At 37.0% G+C, this 20029-nt stretch overlaps 1 protein-coding gene across 6 annotated transcripts in view; it reads left to right on the plus strand.

Moving 5' to 3' along the window:
- PLEKHG1 (pleckstrin homology and RhoGEF domain containing G1) overlaps window positions 1–20029 on the plus strand; it is a 285380-nt gene that overhangs the window by 249852 nt on the left and 15499 nt on the right. For all 6 annotated transcript variants that reach the window (XM_056818927.1, XM_056818926.1, XM_007484722.2 and 3 more), the window contains 7 exons: window positions 747–929; window positions 1031–1126; window positions 1335–1421; window positions 10280–10313; window positions 13900–13995; window positions 17932–17970; window positions 19147–19169. In XM_056818927.1, coding sequence (XP_056674905.1) covers window positions 747–929; window positions 1031–1126; window positions 1335–1421; window positions 10280–10313; window positions 13900–13995; window positions 17932–17970; window positions 19147–19169 — 558 coding nt within the window. The remainder of the gene's footprint in view (window positions 1–746; window positions 930–1030; window positions 1127–1334; window positions 1422–10279; window positions 10314–13899; window positions 13996–17931; window positions 17971–19146; window positions 19170–20029) is intronic.

A 20029-nucleotide genomic window follows, 5' to 3' on the forward strand; every position in this document is an offset into this window, starting at 1 on the left:
CAACTAATCTGAGTTTTTTATGTTTCATCCAGGTTTTCATTATCATATAGACATCTTAGATTTTGTGCTTCAACTGTTTCTCCTTTTTCCCCCCTAAATAACATTTCTTAGTCTCCTCCATAGAATTTGAGATTCTTAGGTGATCTCCCAAATTCTTACTGGCAAATCTGAATATTTCTATGGCTCTCTGTAAGAATTTTTTTCAAAATAATGAAACTGGTCTCTTGGTACATAGTAATAATAAGTAAACTAATTCCCAGATAATAATTTTAAAGTTAGAACATTATTGGTTTACCTTTATTTTCATAATTATTTATTTGGGAAAATTTTAAGAAAATGTCCATATGTTATTTCTTTGCCTCCTCTGATTTGTAGTTCAATGCACAATATAGGTAATTGAATTTTCAGTGGAAATTTCTGAAATCGTTAGCTCTAAGACATTTATCTGGGAAGGAGAGAAGTTCAAGAAGGGAGGAAAGCAATTTTTTTCACTGGCCATTCACATACTAGCCCCTTTGGATGAAAATTACAAGTAGGGTTTGGGGGAGACCAATTATGTACTAGCAATTAGATAACTATAAATGTGCTTCATTTTTGTTAACCCTTAAGTGAAAGCTGATCTTCTATGTGATACTTTGAACTGTTGGAAGTATTAAGTTTCACTTGTCAAGCCACCCAATACTTGAAGAAGTCATCCTTTCTTCCTTCCATTTAACAACATTTCAAATATATATTCATTTTTCCAGGAGATACAGAGTTTGCTAACGAACTGGAAAGGACCAGACCTGACCAGCTATGGGGAGCTGGTTTTGGAAGGAACATTCCGCATCCAGCGTGCTAAAAATGAGCGAACATTGTTCCTCTTTGACAAGCTACTTCTGATCACAAAGAAAAGAGAAGAAACCTTTACCTACAAAGCTCACATACTGGTACGTCTGTGTGTTGGGAATGCTACAAAAATTGAAGCAATTCATGGGTCCCTATTCCCTTCCAAAAGTGTCTTACTGGTTTTTCATATTCTCTCTTTCAGTGTGGCAACCTCATGCTTGTGGAAATGATTCCCAAGGAACCACTTAGTTTTAGTGTCTTCCATTATAAGAATCCCAAGCTTCAACACACAGTACAGGTAAAAAAAAAAAAAAAAACCTCTATTTTTTTCTCTGTGTGATTCTTGTGTATTGAGAAGCCTTATTTCCATGTCCTCTGTGAAACATCTGATTTGCTCCTTCCATTTCCCAGAAGAGGACTGTTTTTCAGAGTTATACCCATTGGTCTTTGTGTCCTGGGGATTTGCAGATGTGAGTTTTCTTACTATTCGAATCTGTTTCTGACAGGCTAAATCTCAACAAGATAAACGACTCTGGATTCTCCATCTGAAGAGACTTATCCTAGAAAATCATGCTGCTAAAATTCCAGCTAAGGTAAAAATGTAACTTAAATCTTTTCAAACCCCAGAAATGCAGCCTGACCAGAAGAAATGGTAGCCTCTAAATTAAGGAAACACTGAGAGTCAATGTATGGGGAGCAGGGGCAAGAGCTGAATTCACAAGCATGATGCCTGAATTTCATTGTAGATATAGTGGATGATAGAGTGAAGTCACAGAACCTTTTATTGATTTTGGTAACCACCTCCACTCCCCAGGAATGGTACCTGTTGAGTATTCTTGAATACATTTTCGAGAAATTTCACAAAGTACTTGGGATACAATACTGAAAAGTTATTTTGAATAGAGGAAGATCAGAAAAATTGTTTTAACTTTTATGTAATAACAAAATTATTATCTGATATCAAAACATGTTTTATGCAATAACAAAATGTTTAAAAAATACAAAAGGGAAAAGAAAATTGTTTTTATTCAATATCAGGAAAACTTTTAAAGTACAAGACTGACTTGTGTGTCAAAAGTGAAGGGAAAGAAATGTGTCAAGGTAGAAACTAGTTGAATTGCTTTTAAATGACTGATAAATTATGGAACTTATAGTCAGATTTAATGGAGTCACAGATATAGACATATATCCAGGAAACAGAAGGGAGTTCACAAAGAGTTGTAATGATTGGAGTGAAGCAGTATATCCAAACTCCCAGACATTACTTTATTTCTCTCATCCTGGAATTGTGGTTATGTCTAGGTGAGTTTGGTCCATTCTAGAGTCATCCTAAAGTCATACCTGGATATGTTAACAAGTGTGGAGTCGACCTGGACAGTTGACTTACTTTTATTGCCGATTAAATCTGTGAATCTTGGGTTTGGCCAGATGTGGCCATTCAGGGAGCTTGAAAAGAAATAAATAGAAAACAGGAGTTTGATATAATTTTTAAAACCACATTACACACATGAAAAACAATTAGCACTCAATGTTGATATTGAAAGTCATGCTTATTTTAACTTTTTTCCCTTTGCTACATGATGTAGATAGTTTTTCTTTTTTCTTAGGATGTAGGATTGTTTTTCAATTGTGTCCAACTCTTTGACTCCATTTGGGGTTTTTTTTTGGCAAAGATACTTGAATGGTTTGCCATCTCTTTCTCTAGATCATTTTACAGATGAGGAAACTGAGGCAGAATTAATGACCTGTCCAGATCGCACAGCTAGCAAATGTGTGCAGTCAGATTTGAACGCAGGAAGTGGAATCTTCATGATTCCAGTTTCAACACTAAATCCACTGCACCACCTGGCTGCCCCCATAGAGAGTCAGTTCAAATCAGAAAGGAAACTTGATGGAAGAGAATTAACATGAGAAAATGAAAAAGTCAATATAATTTGATAGATACATACCTAGCCTTTGAGTCAAAGTAATCTAAGGTTCGGGTAAGTCCTGCTTCTCAGGCACACTGTGTAATAATGTATTAGTCACATAATGCCTAGGGCAAACTCTCCAAGCTGTGTAAGCTATGGTTGAATTGCTGACATGCACCAGTGGAAAAAATCTTCATACTGGAAGTCTGATGTTGTAAAGATTAAAATTTAGGGGAGATGGGGAGACTGAGGCAGGTAGAAATTAGTTTCTCTCTGCAAGGAATATATATTTTTTAGAGGTTTATTAAAGGTTAAAGATTAAGAATATACAAGTAAGAAACATGTGCCTAGGCCAGAGGCCTAGACAAAGTAACCTCACATCATGGAAGAGACGCCTCTGCTCCAAAAACGGAAGTCCAAAAAAAAGGCCGAGCCCTTCAAAAGCCTTTGCTTAAATATCTTCTCGATCTCGGCCCAGGTGAGATTACAAGGCATTCTGGGGAAGTGGAGCAAAGGCTCATGGGGATTGTAGTCCTGTATTCGAGTCTATTTTTTACATCCCCCCGTGTGATCATTTGTGGAAAAATTAATTTTTCCCCAAAAGGATCATAAAAACATAATAAACTTAAAAGATTACAATAGTGTGAGGATAAGAGAAAAAAGAATAAAACCAATAATTTCTGAACACATTGACAAAAAGCCATTAGGGGGCAGTCCCCTTTGGCATAAAAGTATACATACAAATAAATGTTCAATCAACCACACCCAAAGTTCAATTTTGTGCAACTTGTGGTCTGGAGGCTTCTTCATGGTGGCTTCTCCAACAGTTCAGTTCTGGATTCAGAGAGGTAGCATCTTCCTTATCTAAAATTCTTCTCAAAAGGAATTTAAACTTTGCAATTTAAATAATGATATTTTTTTTACATTCCCCCGTGTTGTGGGTGATTGAAAGATTCAGAATCAGTTAGGGATGCATGGCTGAGGTATGAGGTATATGAATCAATTGGCAAGAGATATGCAAGGCTTTCTCACCAAAAAATGAGATCCATTTCCTCTTTGTATCTGGCCATGATCACTGTGAGTAGAAGGCAAATGAATTGAACAAGGTTAACAATTTTTTCATCTTTAAAAATACAGTAGTACAACTATGTAGATATCAAAATCCCCAAAATTCTCAATAGCCCAATTAATTACAATAGCAAACAAACACACTTTCATATTTCACATAAGTTGCTGTATGACATTTTTAAAACCTATGAATTGATGGACATTTGTCACAATTTTTACAAACATAGCAATCCTTAAACCTCGGTAATAAACATATATATATATATTTTTTTTTTAAACAAAGTAAAACTCATCTTGGGTTAAGAACATAATCAAGAAATCTATATATCATCCTGGTAGAAGTAAAATAGTGAGCTGAAGAGCATAAATAAAGGGGTGCTCCTTGTTCTTGGAGGCTTTTCCCAAGGGTACAAATGCCCTGAAATTAACTGCCCAACTTCCATTCACATGTGGGAAGGTTGGGGGTTATAAAATACATTTCACTTCAGCTACTAGAATGGGCCTTACCTCATGGTAGGGGCAGGCAAAAATAACCAGACTGTTAAAAAAAAATTCCAAAAATCATATTTAAAAAACCCTTAAAATTACATCATTTGAGGTATTTAGCACATTACATTTTTCCAAGGTTGTTAATACAATTATAACCAGTTCTGAAGTCCATCTATCCTCAGCAAAATAGAAAAAAGCTGTTTTTTCATATATGGGCTTATTCACAATAATATTTTTTCAACACAGTTATAGGGGAAAAACAACAGAATTTCAAAACTCAGTACATTCAAAATAAATTCAATCAACCTTCAGTTCCCAGAATAATATTCAATCCAGTAATATATGAACTTAAAATCACAAAGTTATATCTTAAACAAAAAATGCAATAGAATACAGATAATTTTATAAACCATTAGAGTCTGAAATGCCTTAGAATATAGCCTTTAGCCTCTTCAAAGTTCCTTGGGGTTTTTTTTTGTTTGTTTGTTTTTATTTATCCATTTAAATGTCTATTGTCCGAAGGTAGAGTAGTAAAGGCTAGGCTACGGGGTTCAAGGGATCCGTCCAGGGCCCCATAGCTGGGGAGTATCTGAGGCCAGATTTTAACTAGAGACCTCCCGTCTCTGGGCCTGGCTTCCAGTTTGCTGGGCCACCCATTTTCCTCCCCAAAGTTAAAGTTGAATCTTTGGGCTGAGTCTGCTCCCTGACAGGCAGGTAAAATCAATGAAACTGCCAGAAGAGTCAAAAATCCTTTTAAACAGCCCATTGCTATTAAGTTTCTGTTTGAAAAGTCTGTTTCTTCTCTCTAGTCTTTTCTCTCTTTCCCCTCTCTGATACCCCTGTGGCCAATACCGCCAGCCACGTGGAGGCTTAGCCTAAGGGAAAATTGCCTGGTCTCCTTTCCCTCTGGTCTCTCCCCTCCGCCCACGTGGCCAATACTGTTACCAGCTGGTCGCAATGAGTCCTGAGCGATCTGCTCCAAGGATCTGGGTGATGAGCCGGCTGGGTCGGGCTCCTGGGTCTGGGGCACAGAAATAGGCAGGCAGCGGGCGGTGAGAGGCCAGGAGCAGGAGCGGCTGCGGGGGTGGGCAAGGCTGGGACCAGGTACCAGGTGAGGATGATCAGGGCTGCAGGCTGCAGGCAGGAAGCGGCGGGGCCGCTTTCTAGGTACTAGCTATTAAAACTGAATTTAAGATCAGAAAAGAAATCAGAAGACTGAAAGTTCTTTTTCCCGTAGTGGTTAGCCAAACTGTAAAGATTAAAATTTAGGGGAGATGGGGAGACTGAGGCAGGTAGAAATTAGTTTCTCTCTGCAAGGAATATATATTTTTTAGAGGTTTATTAAAGGTTAAAGATTAAGAATATACAAGTAAGAAACATGTGCCTAGGCCAGAGGCCTAGACAAAGTAACCTCACATCATGGAAGAGACGCCTCTGCTCCAAAAACGGAAGTCCAAAAAAAAGGCCGAGCCCTTCAAAAGCCTTTGCTTAAATATCTTCTCGATCTCGGCCCAGGTGAGATTACAAGGCATTCTGGGGAAGTGGAGCAAAGGCTCATGGGGATTGTAGTCCTGTATTCGAGTCTATTTTTTACAATGTACCAATGAAACTGGAGGACATAACCACCCAGCTACCATGAAAAAGAAAAAACAATGTGGGTAGGATGCTGATAAATGGATGCTGACCATTGAAGAAAACTGGGAGCTCTTGAGGGAGATTTCAAACAATAATATGGGTCTTAGACTATGTTTGGGGAAGGCAATGGCCCTTATTCCCCAGGGGTTTCCCAAGTCTCAGTGGTTCCTTCATGATTCAAACAATTTTGCTCCTGGACTTTGCACTGCCAACTTCCTGATCTTTTTAAGAAAAGACTTCTATTTTCCCTCAGCATGCTGTGAAAAAGGATTATAGAGCTTTGGGCATGAGTGTGCATGTGCATGTGTGTGCGTGTGTGAGTGACTGAGTGTTTCTCAAAGCTGCCTTCATTTTGTAGTCAGGAAATGAATGTGCCCAGGTGTGTATGAGTTCCATTTCCTGCACATATGATGAAACTCAAGGTAGTTCATGTGAGGGTGATGACTATTGTCTTGTGATTAATCATTTCAGTTTCATGCCTTGCAATATATCTCTGAACAATGGCATAGTATTACTGACATACCCTGCCTATATTTGATGTGTCTCCTGCCAAAGACAAAGTTATTCATAGGATCCTCAAGGGAAATCACAAACTTTTTTTACAACAAAAGAGTAATGTTATGGATCCTTTAAAACATTTCTCCCATACCATATTTGTACTTCAGGCATTTTTCCTCAAGTATAACTGAATATTTTTTTTTGATCCTCAGTTTCTTCCTAGGGAAAATGATGTAGAACACTTAGACCAGAAAATCTCTAAGGTTACTTCTGTCTCCAGATCTATGATCCTAGTGTATTTAGCCAACTAGCATTTATTAAGTCCTTACTATCTGCTAGGCACTGTGCTAAGTTCAAGGGAGAGAGGATGTGAAGCAAGGCAAAAATAGTACCTGTCCTCAAGGGGTTTTCTTGGCAAAATTAGAAGAGTGGTCTGCTATTTTCTTCTCCAGCTCATTTTACAAATGGGGAAACTGAGTCAAAGAGGGTTAGGTGACTTACCCAGGAGCCATACATTTAGGAAATGTCTGAGGCCAGATTTGAAATCAGGAAGATGAACCTTCCTGTCTCTGGTCCTAGCACTTTATCCACTGTGCCACCTAGCTGCCCCAAGTCACTAAGTAGATACAAACAAAATACATGCAGAGTAAATAGAAGTTAATCTTAGAGAGGAAGGGGTTCTAGCAAGTTGAGGGGAATAGTTAAGGATTCCTATAAGACACAGTTAAGTGGTTGATATCATGACAAACAAATTTTAGGAAGTCCATATTTCTAATCATTTTAGATTTCATTTTTTCCCCAGTAACTACTAAAACATCTTTATGTAATAAACACAAAATGTTAACTTCGAATGATGTTCCTTCCCATTTCACTTTCTAAACTAAAGTCAATACAATTCGATGTTTTTGTTAAATTTTTATAACAAGTAAATTTCAAAAACAAAAAAATTCGTTTTCTACCAAATGACTTGTGAACATATAAGAGGCATTTTGAAATTACATATTAGATAGAAATCCAGCTTCTAAGCCAGCAAGGTATTGATTGAAGTCCCATCTCTGACATATACTACTTGTGTGACCCTATGCAAGTCACTTCACTTGAAGTGTTTTAGGCAACTTTTTAAAACTACTAGCTATAGAGAAAGTGCTGACTTGCATTTCCTCATGGAGTGGTTCCCTCTGCCAGTGCAATCATCATTCCAATCCCTTTCCCTCTAAATACATCTGCCACTTAATTAAAAAGGACTTGCAACTGTTGGAAATTGCTTTGTTAGCTTTTTCCACCCTTTTCAGTAAGGGATAGTTCATATCTGACACCTAGTGGACAATTTGCGAGTAGCACTTTTCAAACATTTCAAATTCTAGAAATCATTCAACAAACATTTATTTCATGCTTTTTATGCCTGGCACTGTGCTAGGAAATGGGGATAAAAAGATAAAACTGAGAGTCTCTACTCTCAAAAGGTTTGCTTTCTAATAAGAGAGAAAACATTTACCTGTGTCTATGCATACAAATATATATATATATATATATATATATATATATATATATATATATATATATATATATATATATATATATATATATATAGTACAAGAAGCTGGTAGGTCAAGAAAAGGCTTCATGTAGAGGATGGCATATGAAATAGGACAGAGGGGGGAAATTGACGTTCTTGAAGTCACTTTTATGAAAATCTGGCAACTTCTTTAGACCTAAATTTGTGGCAGAATCATCTGTATTAAAAAGTCAATACATGGTCAAAGTAATTAAACTTAATCCTCTGTTTTATAATGATTCACACTAGAGGGTAAATAAAATTTTATTTTAATTAATCATTTACAATTCAACTACTTGTGATCCTCTTTGCTAGTATTGCAAACATATACCTGATTCAATGAGATTGGTCTTATAATAAAACTGGTACATTTAAATTCTTAATTTATGATCAATTTGTGGGAATTATAGGGAGAAATATTTTGATTCAAAATAAGGAGAAAATTACTGATGATTAAAGGTATCTATGCATATAATCATATGCTTTTCAAGGTAACAGTGATAATAACAATATACAAGAGTTTTCATATGGTTCTTTAAAGTTTACAAAATACTTTATGTATATTTTGTCATTTGATCCTTACAACAATCCTGGAAGATGAATGCTCGTCATTTCCACTTTATGGATGAGGAAACTGAGGTAAAAAGAGGTTAAGAGATTTGTGCAGGGCCACAGCCTCTAAGGATCTAAGGAAGGATTTGAATTTAAGTCTTCATGATGCTAAATCCCATCCTCTACCCACTATACCACCTAGATCCTTATGATATTGATGTGGTCATTATGGCTATTTCATTTACCCCCCCCCCAAGAAAAAAATAAAATTAAACCTTATCAAAGAGATAGACAGACACACTGGATGAATGTCATGATATTATAGAAAGGTTTCCTATTTGGACTAGGTTAGATAGCGTGTCAAGTTCCTTCTAACTGATACTCTGAGATTCTAACCAGTAATCTGAAACTGTTAAGTAAGGTGTAGAACTTACATGAAAAGCTAAACTTCTCACCTTTAAAGTGACTGATTTAACAACGTTATTGTTAAATATTTATATAAATATTAGTTTTACAGCATTATTTATATTATTTGAGTGACTTCATAGAATTAACATTAGATCTGGAGGCTTTGAGTTGAAGCTTAAATAAGAGCTCCATTTGCCTAGTAACTGTTGTAGGCTATAAATTCATTTTAAAGTATTCAAGGTAAAAGATGATGTAATTTATGTAAATATTACTAGATCCACCACTTGTCCCTTTTGCCTGCTACCTTGGCCAACACAAGCTAGGGCACACACAGCAAGTTACTTACCTTTTTGTACCTTGGTGAATACCAAACGACTTCCCATTTGCTTGGTTAGTTTCTGCTTCAAATAAATATCCCATACTCCACCCCACAAAAAATAAAAGTATTAAATAAGGATAAAAGTTATAAATGGCAGGTAAAGAGCATTTCTAGATATGTGTTTGTGTCCCCTTATATGCATAAGGCTGGAAGGAAGGGTGATGGGGTTGGTCATCATGGGGCTGTATCCCATTAGGTAATGGTAGTTTTTGTGCCCCCTCTTATTTCTGTGCCATTTATGAGCAATAAGGGAAGAATGTAGGATTGGTTTTGGTAGGGTGAGAGGGACCTTGGTGGAAGTGGTGTCAGAAGGAGGCAACAATATTCCAGAACTCTCCCCTCCCATATCACTGATTTTGGGGTCATTGTTCCCAGTAGGAGCTAAGGGAATCAGATGTTAAAGCTGGGTAGAACTTCAATGATCCCATCCAACTTTCCCACTATTTATAAAGGAGAAAAATGAGACCAAGACTTGCTGAAAGTCACATATGCAGTTAAGTAGCAGACCAGGACCTTTCAACTATACCACCATTTTGCTTTTTACTTCACAAGTTCCTGTTTCTGTCAGCAACCTATGCTTCTACTAGAGAAAAAGAAATGCTACCAACTAAAAAGTATAATACTGGGAAACATGTGACTTTGGAGAGTAGGGAAGAGACAGCAGAGAAAAGGAGAAATCATAGCTAACAATAATCCATCAGTTGTATAGAGTAAATATTACATATATTTTTCTATGTCTTGACTTTCAGGAGTAATTGAATCCAAAACTGTTATTATGTTGAGTTTTTAAGATATAATTGTTATATTAAAATTCTTGTCACAAATAACTTTTTAAAAAAACAAATTTTCATAAATGATCTTTATAAAAAAATAAATAAAAGTGACATCAGTATTGGGGTTAGTACCTGAAGAAAAAAATATGCAAATAAAGTAATGATCATATTTTGTGTTTTTCAGGCGAAACAAGCAATTCTGGAAATGGATGCCATTCGTAAGTTGTTTTTTTTCTTAAGAATAAAATATCCAGCATTTTAAATTAAAAAACTCAAATAAGTATAAAATATTCAAAGACAGTGGAATATCTACAGGCAGAGAATGATAGCTCTATAATCACTGAAATGGTAAATAGGGTCACAAACCCCTATGTCGCTACCTAAAAACTTGAAAACAGATGTTTTCATTGCCAATTTATCTGGAACTTAGCTGATGGCTAGCCAACTATGTCTGTTCCAGTATTTGTTAACAATTTAGGCAACACTTAAATGATTCTAAAGAAAAATGTAAGCTTTTTTTCTTTTTTCAGGGCAGGGGGTGCTGTTGAATTATTTAGATTTATTAACTACAAGAATTTTACCAGTCGGACAGCTGTCTCATTACTTTTTCCCTCTGTACAGTTACCAGAGGCTACCAAGCAGGGCATTCTCCTGTTTCTAACCCTCTTCCTCATATACCCCAGATTTAGGACAGAGCTAACTCTTTTTCTGTAAAGTGTGATTTTAACTCCCTCTCCCAGCAGATTAACTATGGGGGGAAAGGAAAACTTAAAGATCTTTCTATTCATGACTGTCCTTTTCCAATACTTCTATCTCAAGCATTGATGTCATAGTTTTATTCCACAGGAACTGTTTTTTTATGCCCCTGCCTGATTCATTATGTATTTACATTTACTTCTTGGTTTACATGTCTTATAATGTTTGCTCCTCACAACTCTCTGAGGTAGGTAGTGTTAGTAATATTTTATCTATTTTATACATAGGGCAACTGAGACTTAAAGAATTTAAGCTACATGCTCTAAAGGTGAAGAATTTGGATTCAAACCCAGGTCTTTTGACTCTCAAGCCCAATGTTCTTTTTATTATATTAGCTTGTTCCTCTTTATGTTACAAATTATGCCCGTTCAAAAAAAATCAGTAGTTTGTCTTATGGACACCATCACTATTTAATGTATTTTTGAGGTCTAACCTCCTTAGTATGAAAAAAAGATCTGAGAAAAATACCCTCTGTAGATTGTTCTATACTTGTCAGGTATAGGATAATGGTAAATTGTGCTCTATGCCCCCCCCCATTTCCAACCAGGTCAAATCTAATGAAAATAAATATGAAAAGTGATTTTTAAAGAGAGGAGATATGAAGCATGGTGAGAGAAAAACTACTCCAGTCTAGATTAATTGAACTATGCATATATAAGCACTTTAAATCCTTTTTTAAGGACCAACTAGAGATACCTCTGTCTTTCCCCAGTAGACCCCACAATGTATCCCCAAGTCACTTTCTCTGCAAAACCAGTCTTGAACATCATAGCCTAAGAAGAGTGTACCTGGCTTCCCCTGCTGAGGGGATTGCAGGGTCCATTGCTTATTTGCACAGTTCATTACTTGCACTTCTGCTCAATGGCTCAGATTTTGGAGGTCTGAACATCTATCTTCAAAACTCTCTCTGAATTTGACACCTGGGGAGAACCTGGCGGCAACTGATAAGAGGCCTATGAGTCTGAAGTAGGGATTTCTAGAGTAATCACTGTTTCATGGATTGGCACTAGTCCAGGGTTAACATACCAGTATGCCAGCATTTTCCAACCAAGGGCCCTTTAAAGGTGGTAGGAGGGCAATAAATATTTATTAAAAGCATGCTATGTGCTCTGTGATGAGCAATTTACAAATATCATCTCATTTGATCCTCATAATAACTCTACAGAGTAGATGTTTTTAGTAGATTCCCATTTTACAGTTGAGGAAGCTGCAGCAGACAGTGGGGTAAGTGGCTTGCCCTGCAAGGACATGCAGCTCATAACTGTCTGAAGCTGAATTAGAACTCAGGTCTTCTGGACTCCAGACCCAACACTATACTTTCTGCACTACCTCTCTACCTCTTCTTAAAACACACATATATTTAAGATAATTCCCCTTTCTCTCCATTCCTCTTTCCCAAGATACTGATCTTCTGTAGAGCTCTAAGATGGAGAAAGGTAGAATAGACTAAGAAAGAGAACTCTATATATGTAGAACATATATACAAATGTGTACACATATATTATATGTGTATATATTTCTAGTTCATGAAATAGTTTGGTTGGGGAAATACTTTTTGGTACTAGAGCTTAACATTACTTGCTCTTTGACAAAGATGCTGTTGAACATTGTATCTTGTACAATATCTTCACCAGAATGGTGTTACCTAGGTGGGACACTGAGTAGCATTTGAGAATCATGTAGGAAGCAGCTGGATGGCTCAGTGGATAGAAAGCCAAGCCTGGACCTTGTGATCCTGGGTTCAAATTTGGCTCAGATACTTGCTAGTTCTATGACACTGGGCAAAACCCTTAACCCCAAATGCCTAGCCCTAGCCACTCATCTTCCTTGGAACTGACACTTCAGTGTGATCTCTAAGATAGAAGATTTTAGGGTTAAAAAAATTGAAATTTAATTCCTGCCCTCAAGGAACTTGCTATTTTATTGGGGCAGAAGATATAAACAGAAAAACAGAAAAAACTGTAATACATATTATATCTGACAAGTGCATTAGAAGTTACTCATAAACTTAGAGAGGAGAAGGTGAGTTGTAAACCACTGAGCTATTCAGGAAGGAGGAAACTTTTTTTAGGTCTAAAGGAATCCAGCACAGAAGAAAGGTGGGAGGATCCACTTTGGCCAAAGGGTAACAGTATGAAATTAGGTCTAAAAAATGAAGCAATAGCAGATTAGGGAGAAAATAAAATCTAAAATGCCAGACAAGAGAATTTTGGCTTTACTCGGGCAACAGGGAGCTGCTGAAAGTTTGAGCAGAGTGCATATAGAGAGAGATCTGATCTGATCAGATCTCTATATAAGAAAGACTATTCTCCTAGTGTTATAAAGGATGTTAATAGATTTGGGTAGGGGCAGGAAGATCTGGTATTGACAGGAGAAATGGGAAAAGGTTTTTGCAACAGTCCAGGTAATGATGAAGGAGGTAGCAATGGGAATAAAGAAGAAAGGGCAAATGGGAGAAATAATAGGAAGATGATGTCAATAGGACATCACATATGAGAGGAAAGAAGTAAGAGTTCAGAGGAGTATGAACAATTTCAACTATGGGAGACAGGATGAATGGTTTAGACCAGAGGAAGAAATAGTTAGAAAGAAAACTTAAAACACTACTGCTCATCAGTCTTAGAACTCACCCCAGTCTTTATTTCAACCAACATTTTAGTAAAAATAATTTTGAAATATCAAACATGTTTTCTTATTTTTAAGTGGAATTTGTGACCACTCTGAGTCATACAGATGCTACAATATAATGGATATTTGTGCTTTGCACATTTTAATGAACTCTCCAGGAAGTTTTGGAGGAAAGCCAAGTATGTGATCACTTTTCCTGCAGGGCTTGCATTCTCTGTAAAGTTCTTAAAAGGCCTACTATGAACAAATAGAAAAGCCCTGAGAGAGACAATAACTATGCACTGATTTTCAGTTTTTTCTGTTGTCTTTGTCTGTAGAATAGAAATGAACTCGTGGAATCCTGCCCCAGTTTAATGATGACAATGATTTGGTGTGTCACAGGATCTTGTATTCTTATTGAAACATGTGGGTATCTTACAGATCATCCAGGATTCTATTACAGTCCTGAGAAAGAGATAAAGACATTTTCCAGTTCAAAGGAAGGCACTGCTCCCCATCGCCTAAGAAGAAAATCTGGTAAATTGGATATTTTACTCTTTAATATCAAAATCTGACAAAGTGACAGACAGGCAGAAAGTATCAATTGAGGCTCTCTGGAGAGTAAAGGCCTAGAAAAGTATTCCACACTCTAAAGACCGTTGGAGGACTTCAGAACTATAGTCATTCTAGCTAGACAATAGTGCTGAAGATTACATCTTACCACCTAAATTGGAGAGATATATAAATTAACACCAAACCTTCTAGCTTTTAGTCTCCTTCCTGTGTGTCTGACCTTCTAGAGATCCATAAACAACATATATCTCAAGGCATTTTGGACAATTATTTCAAAATAGATGGACTTATTCCACTTTTATTGTGTGAGTGAAGAACAACTTACTTCATGCAGCCCTCACTACCAAATATGCTTATTCTTGAAATGTAGAGGAACTTTTTGCACTCCAGAAAGTCAGAAATCAAAAAGTCGAGAGCCTGCTGCTAAAAACCATATTATATTCATTGGTGGTAATTTTGCTTTTGACATACTTTGTATTCAAGATCTTGGAATTTACCTAAACAAACTGTCTAAAGTGTAGAAATAACTGTTATTTGATAGCTTTCCTTCTTGCCCAGTATTCATCTATCATTAACTCAGAATGGTAGCCAACATTTCAGATGGTAGAGATGATGTTTAGATAGATGGAAAACATGCAAATAGATGCAGAATTTTTTTAAGTACATTTATATGCTAAACAGCATTTTAATGGACTTCTTAGAGCCAGGTCATTGCCCTTTCTTATGATATGGTGAATACTTAGAATTCTCAGAGAGTCAGTATCTTTTGGATTTAAAAGGAATGAATGCATTCTCCTGAAATTTTAAAAAGTGTAGTTGGTCTTTTTATTTTTTATTAATTTTTATTTTTATATCAACTTCATATCTATCGCCAAACTCTGGCTTCCCAGCTCAGGAAATCAACCCTAGTAAGAATAAAAAAATTAGAGAGGGAAAAAAGTTGTGTCAAACTAACCATCCTACTCTGACATCATTGTATGTAGTTTTCTATAACAATTGTCCCCCACCTTAGCCAAGAAGGGGAAAAGGCATCAAATGTTTTCCTTGTTAAGTAACCTGAAAATGTAAAACCTGCCTTCCTAGTGGTATTGAAAGTGTGGTTAGCAGAGTATGTTAGGTAATCTAGCTAAAAACATTAATTCGCGTTTCTTCCTTTTTTCTCAACTGTTGAGTTTCATTTGGAATAACTTGGAAGTGTAATCAAATTAAGAAATATAATTTGTTCAGCCTTTGGAAAAGTATTATCCTTTTGCTTACCTAAATATCTCTTCCAATCTGCTTACTTACAAAAGGACTTACTAATTTAATTTTTTCTTCCCCTTGCTTTTTAAGTCCAGCATTCTTTCCACCATACCACTGTTATGGGCAGGAAGGATAGCCTTGGGGTTCAGGAAGGATACCTTTTGCAAGCATGCAAGACTCCAAAACTTAGCTTAAAAACAAAAAGATTTATTAATTTAGAAAGTAATGTTGAGAATGGCCAGGAGGATAGCAAGGTAGAACAGCAAGATGGGGAGCAGTTCCCCGGGAGGACAGCATGAAAGGAAAGGCTGTTCCTCCATGGGGACAGCATGGATGGAGAGGCTGTCCCCCCAGACAACATCAGTTCTGGGGTTTATATACTCTTTAGATGCTAGGTCCTGGTGTGGACAAGACCAAAGTGAGTATTAGTCCCTCAGGCATTTGGTGGGGTGAGGTGGTCATCTGATTGGGGCCTGCCTGGAGGCATAAAGATTCATGTCTTTGTCCACCTTAAATCTAGAGGGCAAAAGAGGGTAAATATCTCAGGACCCTGGTGGGGTCTTTGGGTGTTTCTAGATTAAGATTCACAAGGATGCAAGGGCAAGGGAGTTTCCCTGATAATAGTTGGCCTGGGTTTCTGGGGTACAGTGCCCATGTCACCACGAGCTATCTATTTTCATCTGTCCTCAGTAGATCATTCAGAATTATTGTGGGGGAGCTCAAGTGATAATAGCCTCCTTCAGTTTTAAAAGTCATTAATTTCCTTAAAATACCCAAGTGCCATCTCTGCCAGTCAGCCTAGACTCAGCTCCTAATGCTTAGTCAGTTTGAAACATGAAGTAGTTAAATCTGAGAAATGGAACATACCAAGATCTCATTGATATTTATTAATCACTTTGTTGGAGATACAAAAGCAAAACAGCCCAAAATATATAGAAATAAATAGCACAGTTTTAAATTTTAAGTCCAGTAATATTTTTAAAGCAATTTTTAACATTTGTTTTCTAACATTTGAAGTTCCAAATTCTCTCCCTCCTCTTTTCCCCTCCTCACCATCGCCCTGAGAAAGTAAACAATTTTACATAGGCTATATATGTGCTCCCATCAACACACTTTCAAAATAAATACAAATTCATGTTGGGAGGGAGACTACTAACAACTGGGAGAATCAGGAAAAGCCTCATGTAGGAGGTGATAGAAGCTCAGTCTGGAAAAGAGCTGAGGGTTCCAGAAAGCAGATGTGAGGGGGGAAGAGTATTCCAGGCATACGTGAGCAGCCCATGCAAAGGTTTGGAGGAGTATTTTGTATGAGAACAGCAAGTAGGCCAATTCTGCAGTGATGAAGAGTGTATGAGAGAGAGAATAAAATGAAATTAGTCTGAAAAACAGATTGGAACAAGATTGTGAAAGGTTATGGACGTCAGACAGAGGATTATACGACAAAAGATTTTATTATACAACATGGAATAATAAGCATGTGTGTGCTTAACAAACAGAATACTAAGGATGACCATGTTTATTCCATCAGTGATTCAGCTTAGTAAAGAAAATCCCTTAAATTGGATCCTTAAGGTCATTTTAGGACTTATCTGCTGAACTAGGGAACCATTCGCTGATGTCTCCTAGAGCCCTGCGATTCTGTGGTCCCTTTATTCTGAGTTTTTGGTGTGGTGGGTAAAATGACTTCATGTTTTACAGCTCTGATGTGGACAAGGCTGACCTGTTTCAGTCTGACAAGTGTTTCAGATTTCTGCCAAAGACCTGAATTTTTGTTAAATTTTTCCAAGCAGCCCCTCTTAATTCTAATAACCTCCCTCAGCTACTTATTTTCTATTTATCCTGTGTATAGTTAATTAGTATGGATTTGTTTGCCCATTTTCTCCCCCATTAAAATGTAATCTCCTTGAATGCCTTTGTCTTTTTATCTCTTTGTATCCCCAGCACTTAGCACTGTGCCTGGCACATAGTAGGCACTTAATGTTTACTGCTTTGATGAAAAAACACAGAACTATTAAATAGTCAAAAATCACTCTTTAATCAAGGGAAAAGGGGTTAGCCCTACTAATGCGACAACAGAGCTGCTTCCCATGACTGCACAGAGTCAAGACGCCCTGGTCACCAGCCCCTGGGAGTGCCACCGACTCAGGATGGACTCCAAGGAACAAAAGAACTTGGGGAACCTATATACCACTCTAGATGACCTGGGGGCTTTAGGATTAGAGGGACAGTTGATTGATTTTACAATGGTGAGAAAGGAAAATGAGGAGTTCCAGACAGGAATAATTGTGAGGGGCTGATGCCCTACAGTGGACACAAAAGGGAAAGACTCAGCCCAGGGCTGGGTCACCTTGGTCATGGACCTTAGTCTAGGGGTAGAAACCATTGGGACAAAAGGGATGCTTAATATTGGATGGGATTAGCTGTTCCCAAACTACCAGGAAGTTCACTGTCTGGTGAAGAGGAACCTTCCCTCAGGAGGAAACCTCTCCTGTGACAAGGTCAAAACCTGGGGTTTCTACCTCCCAGCTAAATAAACTGGGGATCTCTATATTTCCATGTTGACAGATATGAATGAAAATAAGAGTAGGTCAGTGAGTGATTACTTTTTCTAAAGCATAGCATTTTTCATGAAAGTGATAATGGTTTTTTTCTTTCCAGAACCTTCCTCTAGAGTGCATAAGGTTTTGAAAGCCAGTGGTGAGTTAGAAAGTCTAACTATTGTATTTATTCACAATTTTTAAAAACTTTTTTTGGTCTAAATCTGTAATTTCATCTGCTTAAGGAACCTTGGGGTCCTCAGGACCATCACACACACACACACACACAAAACAACAACAATAATTTAGATCATCTGTAATTTATAAATTTGTCATTTATTGCCTTAGTGGGATGCTTGGGGCACTGAGAAATTAACTCATGTGCTCAAGATCACGTAATCAGTATTGATAAGGAAAGACTTAAATCTAGGTATTTCTGACTCCAAAGTTGGCCTTTTATTGGTTAAGCCATGCTGCCTCTTTTCTTAGTGATAGGGATTAGACCTATGAGTTTCATTGTTGTCCAGAGTCTTCCCAGATGAGGAAAACTCTGTACCAATGCAGATCAGCAGCTAATTTCCTTGCACCTTAGAATCGAATCTTAGAGACCTATTTAAAGATCTGGAAAATCAAATGACTTGCCCAAGGTCATACATCCAGTGTGTGACTAAGGTGGGATTTAGGTCCTCCTGGCTTCCAGGTGAGCTTTAACTTCACTCTGTCATGATTGATTGAAGGCATTATCTGTTATGCTTCAACTGAAGTAACAAAATTTGGAGATAGTAATCATCCCTCTCAGAAAAAGGAAGTGAAAAAATAAATGTAACTAAAAGAGAGAAACATTAGGAAGGAACAAAGGAAACTATATTTTTGCTGAAAGGAAGTATAATGAATTAATATCAGTACTAAATATATTATCCAACAACAATACAAAATTATTTCTTAGCTCTGCATGGTATCTACAAAAAATTGAACATGTAGTAGAGTATGAAGATGCAACAATTTTATAGAAAATTCAAAATATTAAATATATCTTGATGGACTATGATATAATAAAATATTCCATTTTTAAAAAATATTAAAGTTAATATACACTTAACCAACCAGGAAAAAATTCCAAGTTTCCAAGGATGTTTAACTTAATGTTTGTGGTGCACTGAATAGTATAGGGTTTACTACCAGAGTCATCAAAGTATTTCCAGAAGCTTTTTCTAATGGGCTGTGCTGGGTGCCAGTAGATGATGTAAAGGGTCATAATTAAAGATATCTGTAGTCTAATTAATATTTGCTATGATATAGTAGTTATTGCATTTTTTATTTTTTATTTTTTCCCCAGAAACAACACAAGATATACAAAAGGTAAGTCTTGTTACATTTCATGCTTGCTTTATGTAATGTTTACTTCATACACCTATGCCCTAGTTAGAGTACCAGATTACCTTCACAGTAGACAAAGTGTTTGCTTTAAAGTTGTTCCACACAAAGAATTGGTGATACAATGGCTAGAGAGGTGGGCCTGGGCTCAGGAAGACCTGAGTTCAAAATCTAGCTTTTGAATACCTACTATCTATGTGACCCTGGCCCAATTGCTTAACCTTTGTCAACCTCAATTTCTTCAATTGTAAAATGAGGATAATACCACCTACCTCCCAATTTTGTCATAAGGATCAAATGTGATAATATTTATAATTTTCATAGTACCTGGCATGTAGTAGGCACATAATAAATGCTTATTTCATTTCTTCCTCCTTCCATTCCCTTTATTTCCTTCTTTTCTCCATTCCTCCCTCCTTTCATTTCTTTTCCCTTCCTCCCTCACTTCCTTTCTTCTTTCCTCTCTTTTCTTCTTCCCTTCCTTCCTCTCTTCATTCTTTTTCCCTCCCTTTCTCTCTCCATTCTTTCCTTCCCCCTCTTTCCCTATTTTCCTGCCCTTCCTTTCTTCTTTCTTATATCCATAATGACGAGCAAAGAGTTTATGCTCTAATAATTGGCAAGCAGTATTAACTCTTTCAGAACAATAAGCTCCATATTAAAGTGCCTGATTTACTACCAGAAAGCAACTTCCTAAATGAATCTGTTTGAATAGCTATGTGTAATAGATAGTAATTCTGAGGGTGTATTTTGATTGATTCTCTGGATAACTAATGGATCAAGGTTTTGCCTACCCTCCTCCCTCTTCCACCTGTTTCCTCCCTCTTCCAGCCTCCCTTCCTCCCCTC

The sequence above is a fragment of the Monodelphis domestica genome, chromosome 2 (assembly GCF_027887165.1).
Source record: "Monodelphis domestica isolate mMonDom1 chromosome 2, mMonDom1.pri, whole genome shotgun sequence".
NCBI classification, from domain to species: domain Eukaryota; kingdom Metazoa; phylum Chordata; class Mammalia; order Didelphimorphia; family Didelphidae; genus Monodelphis; species Monodelphis domestica.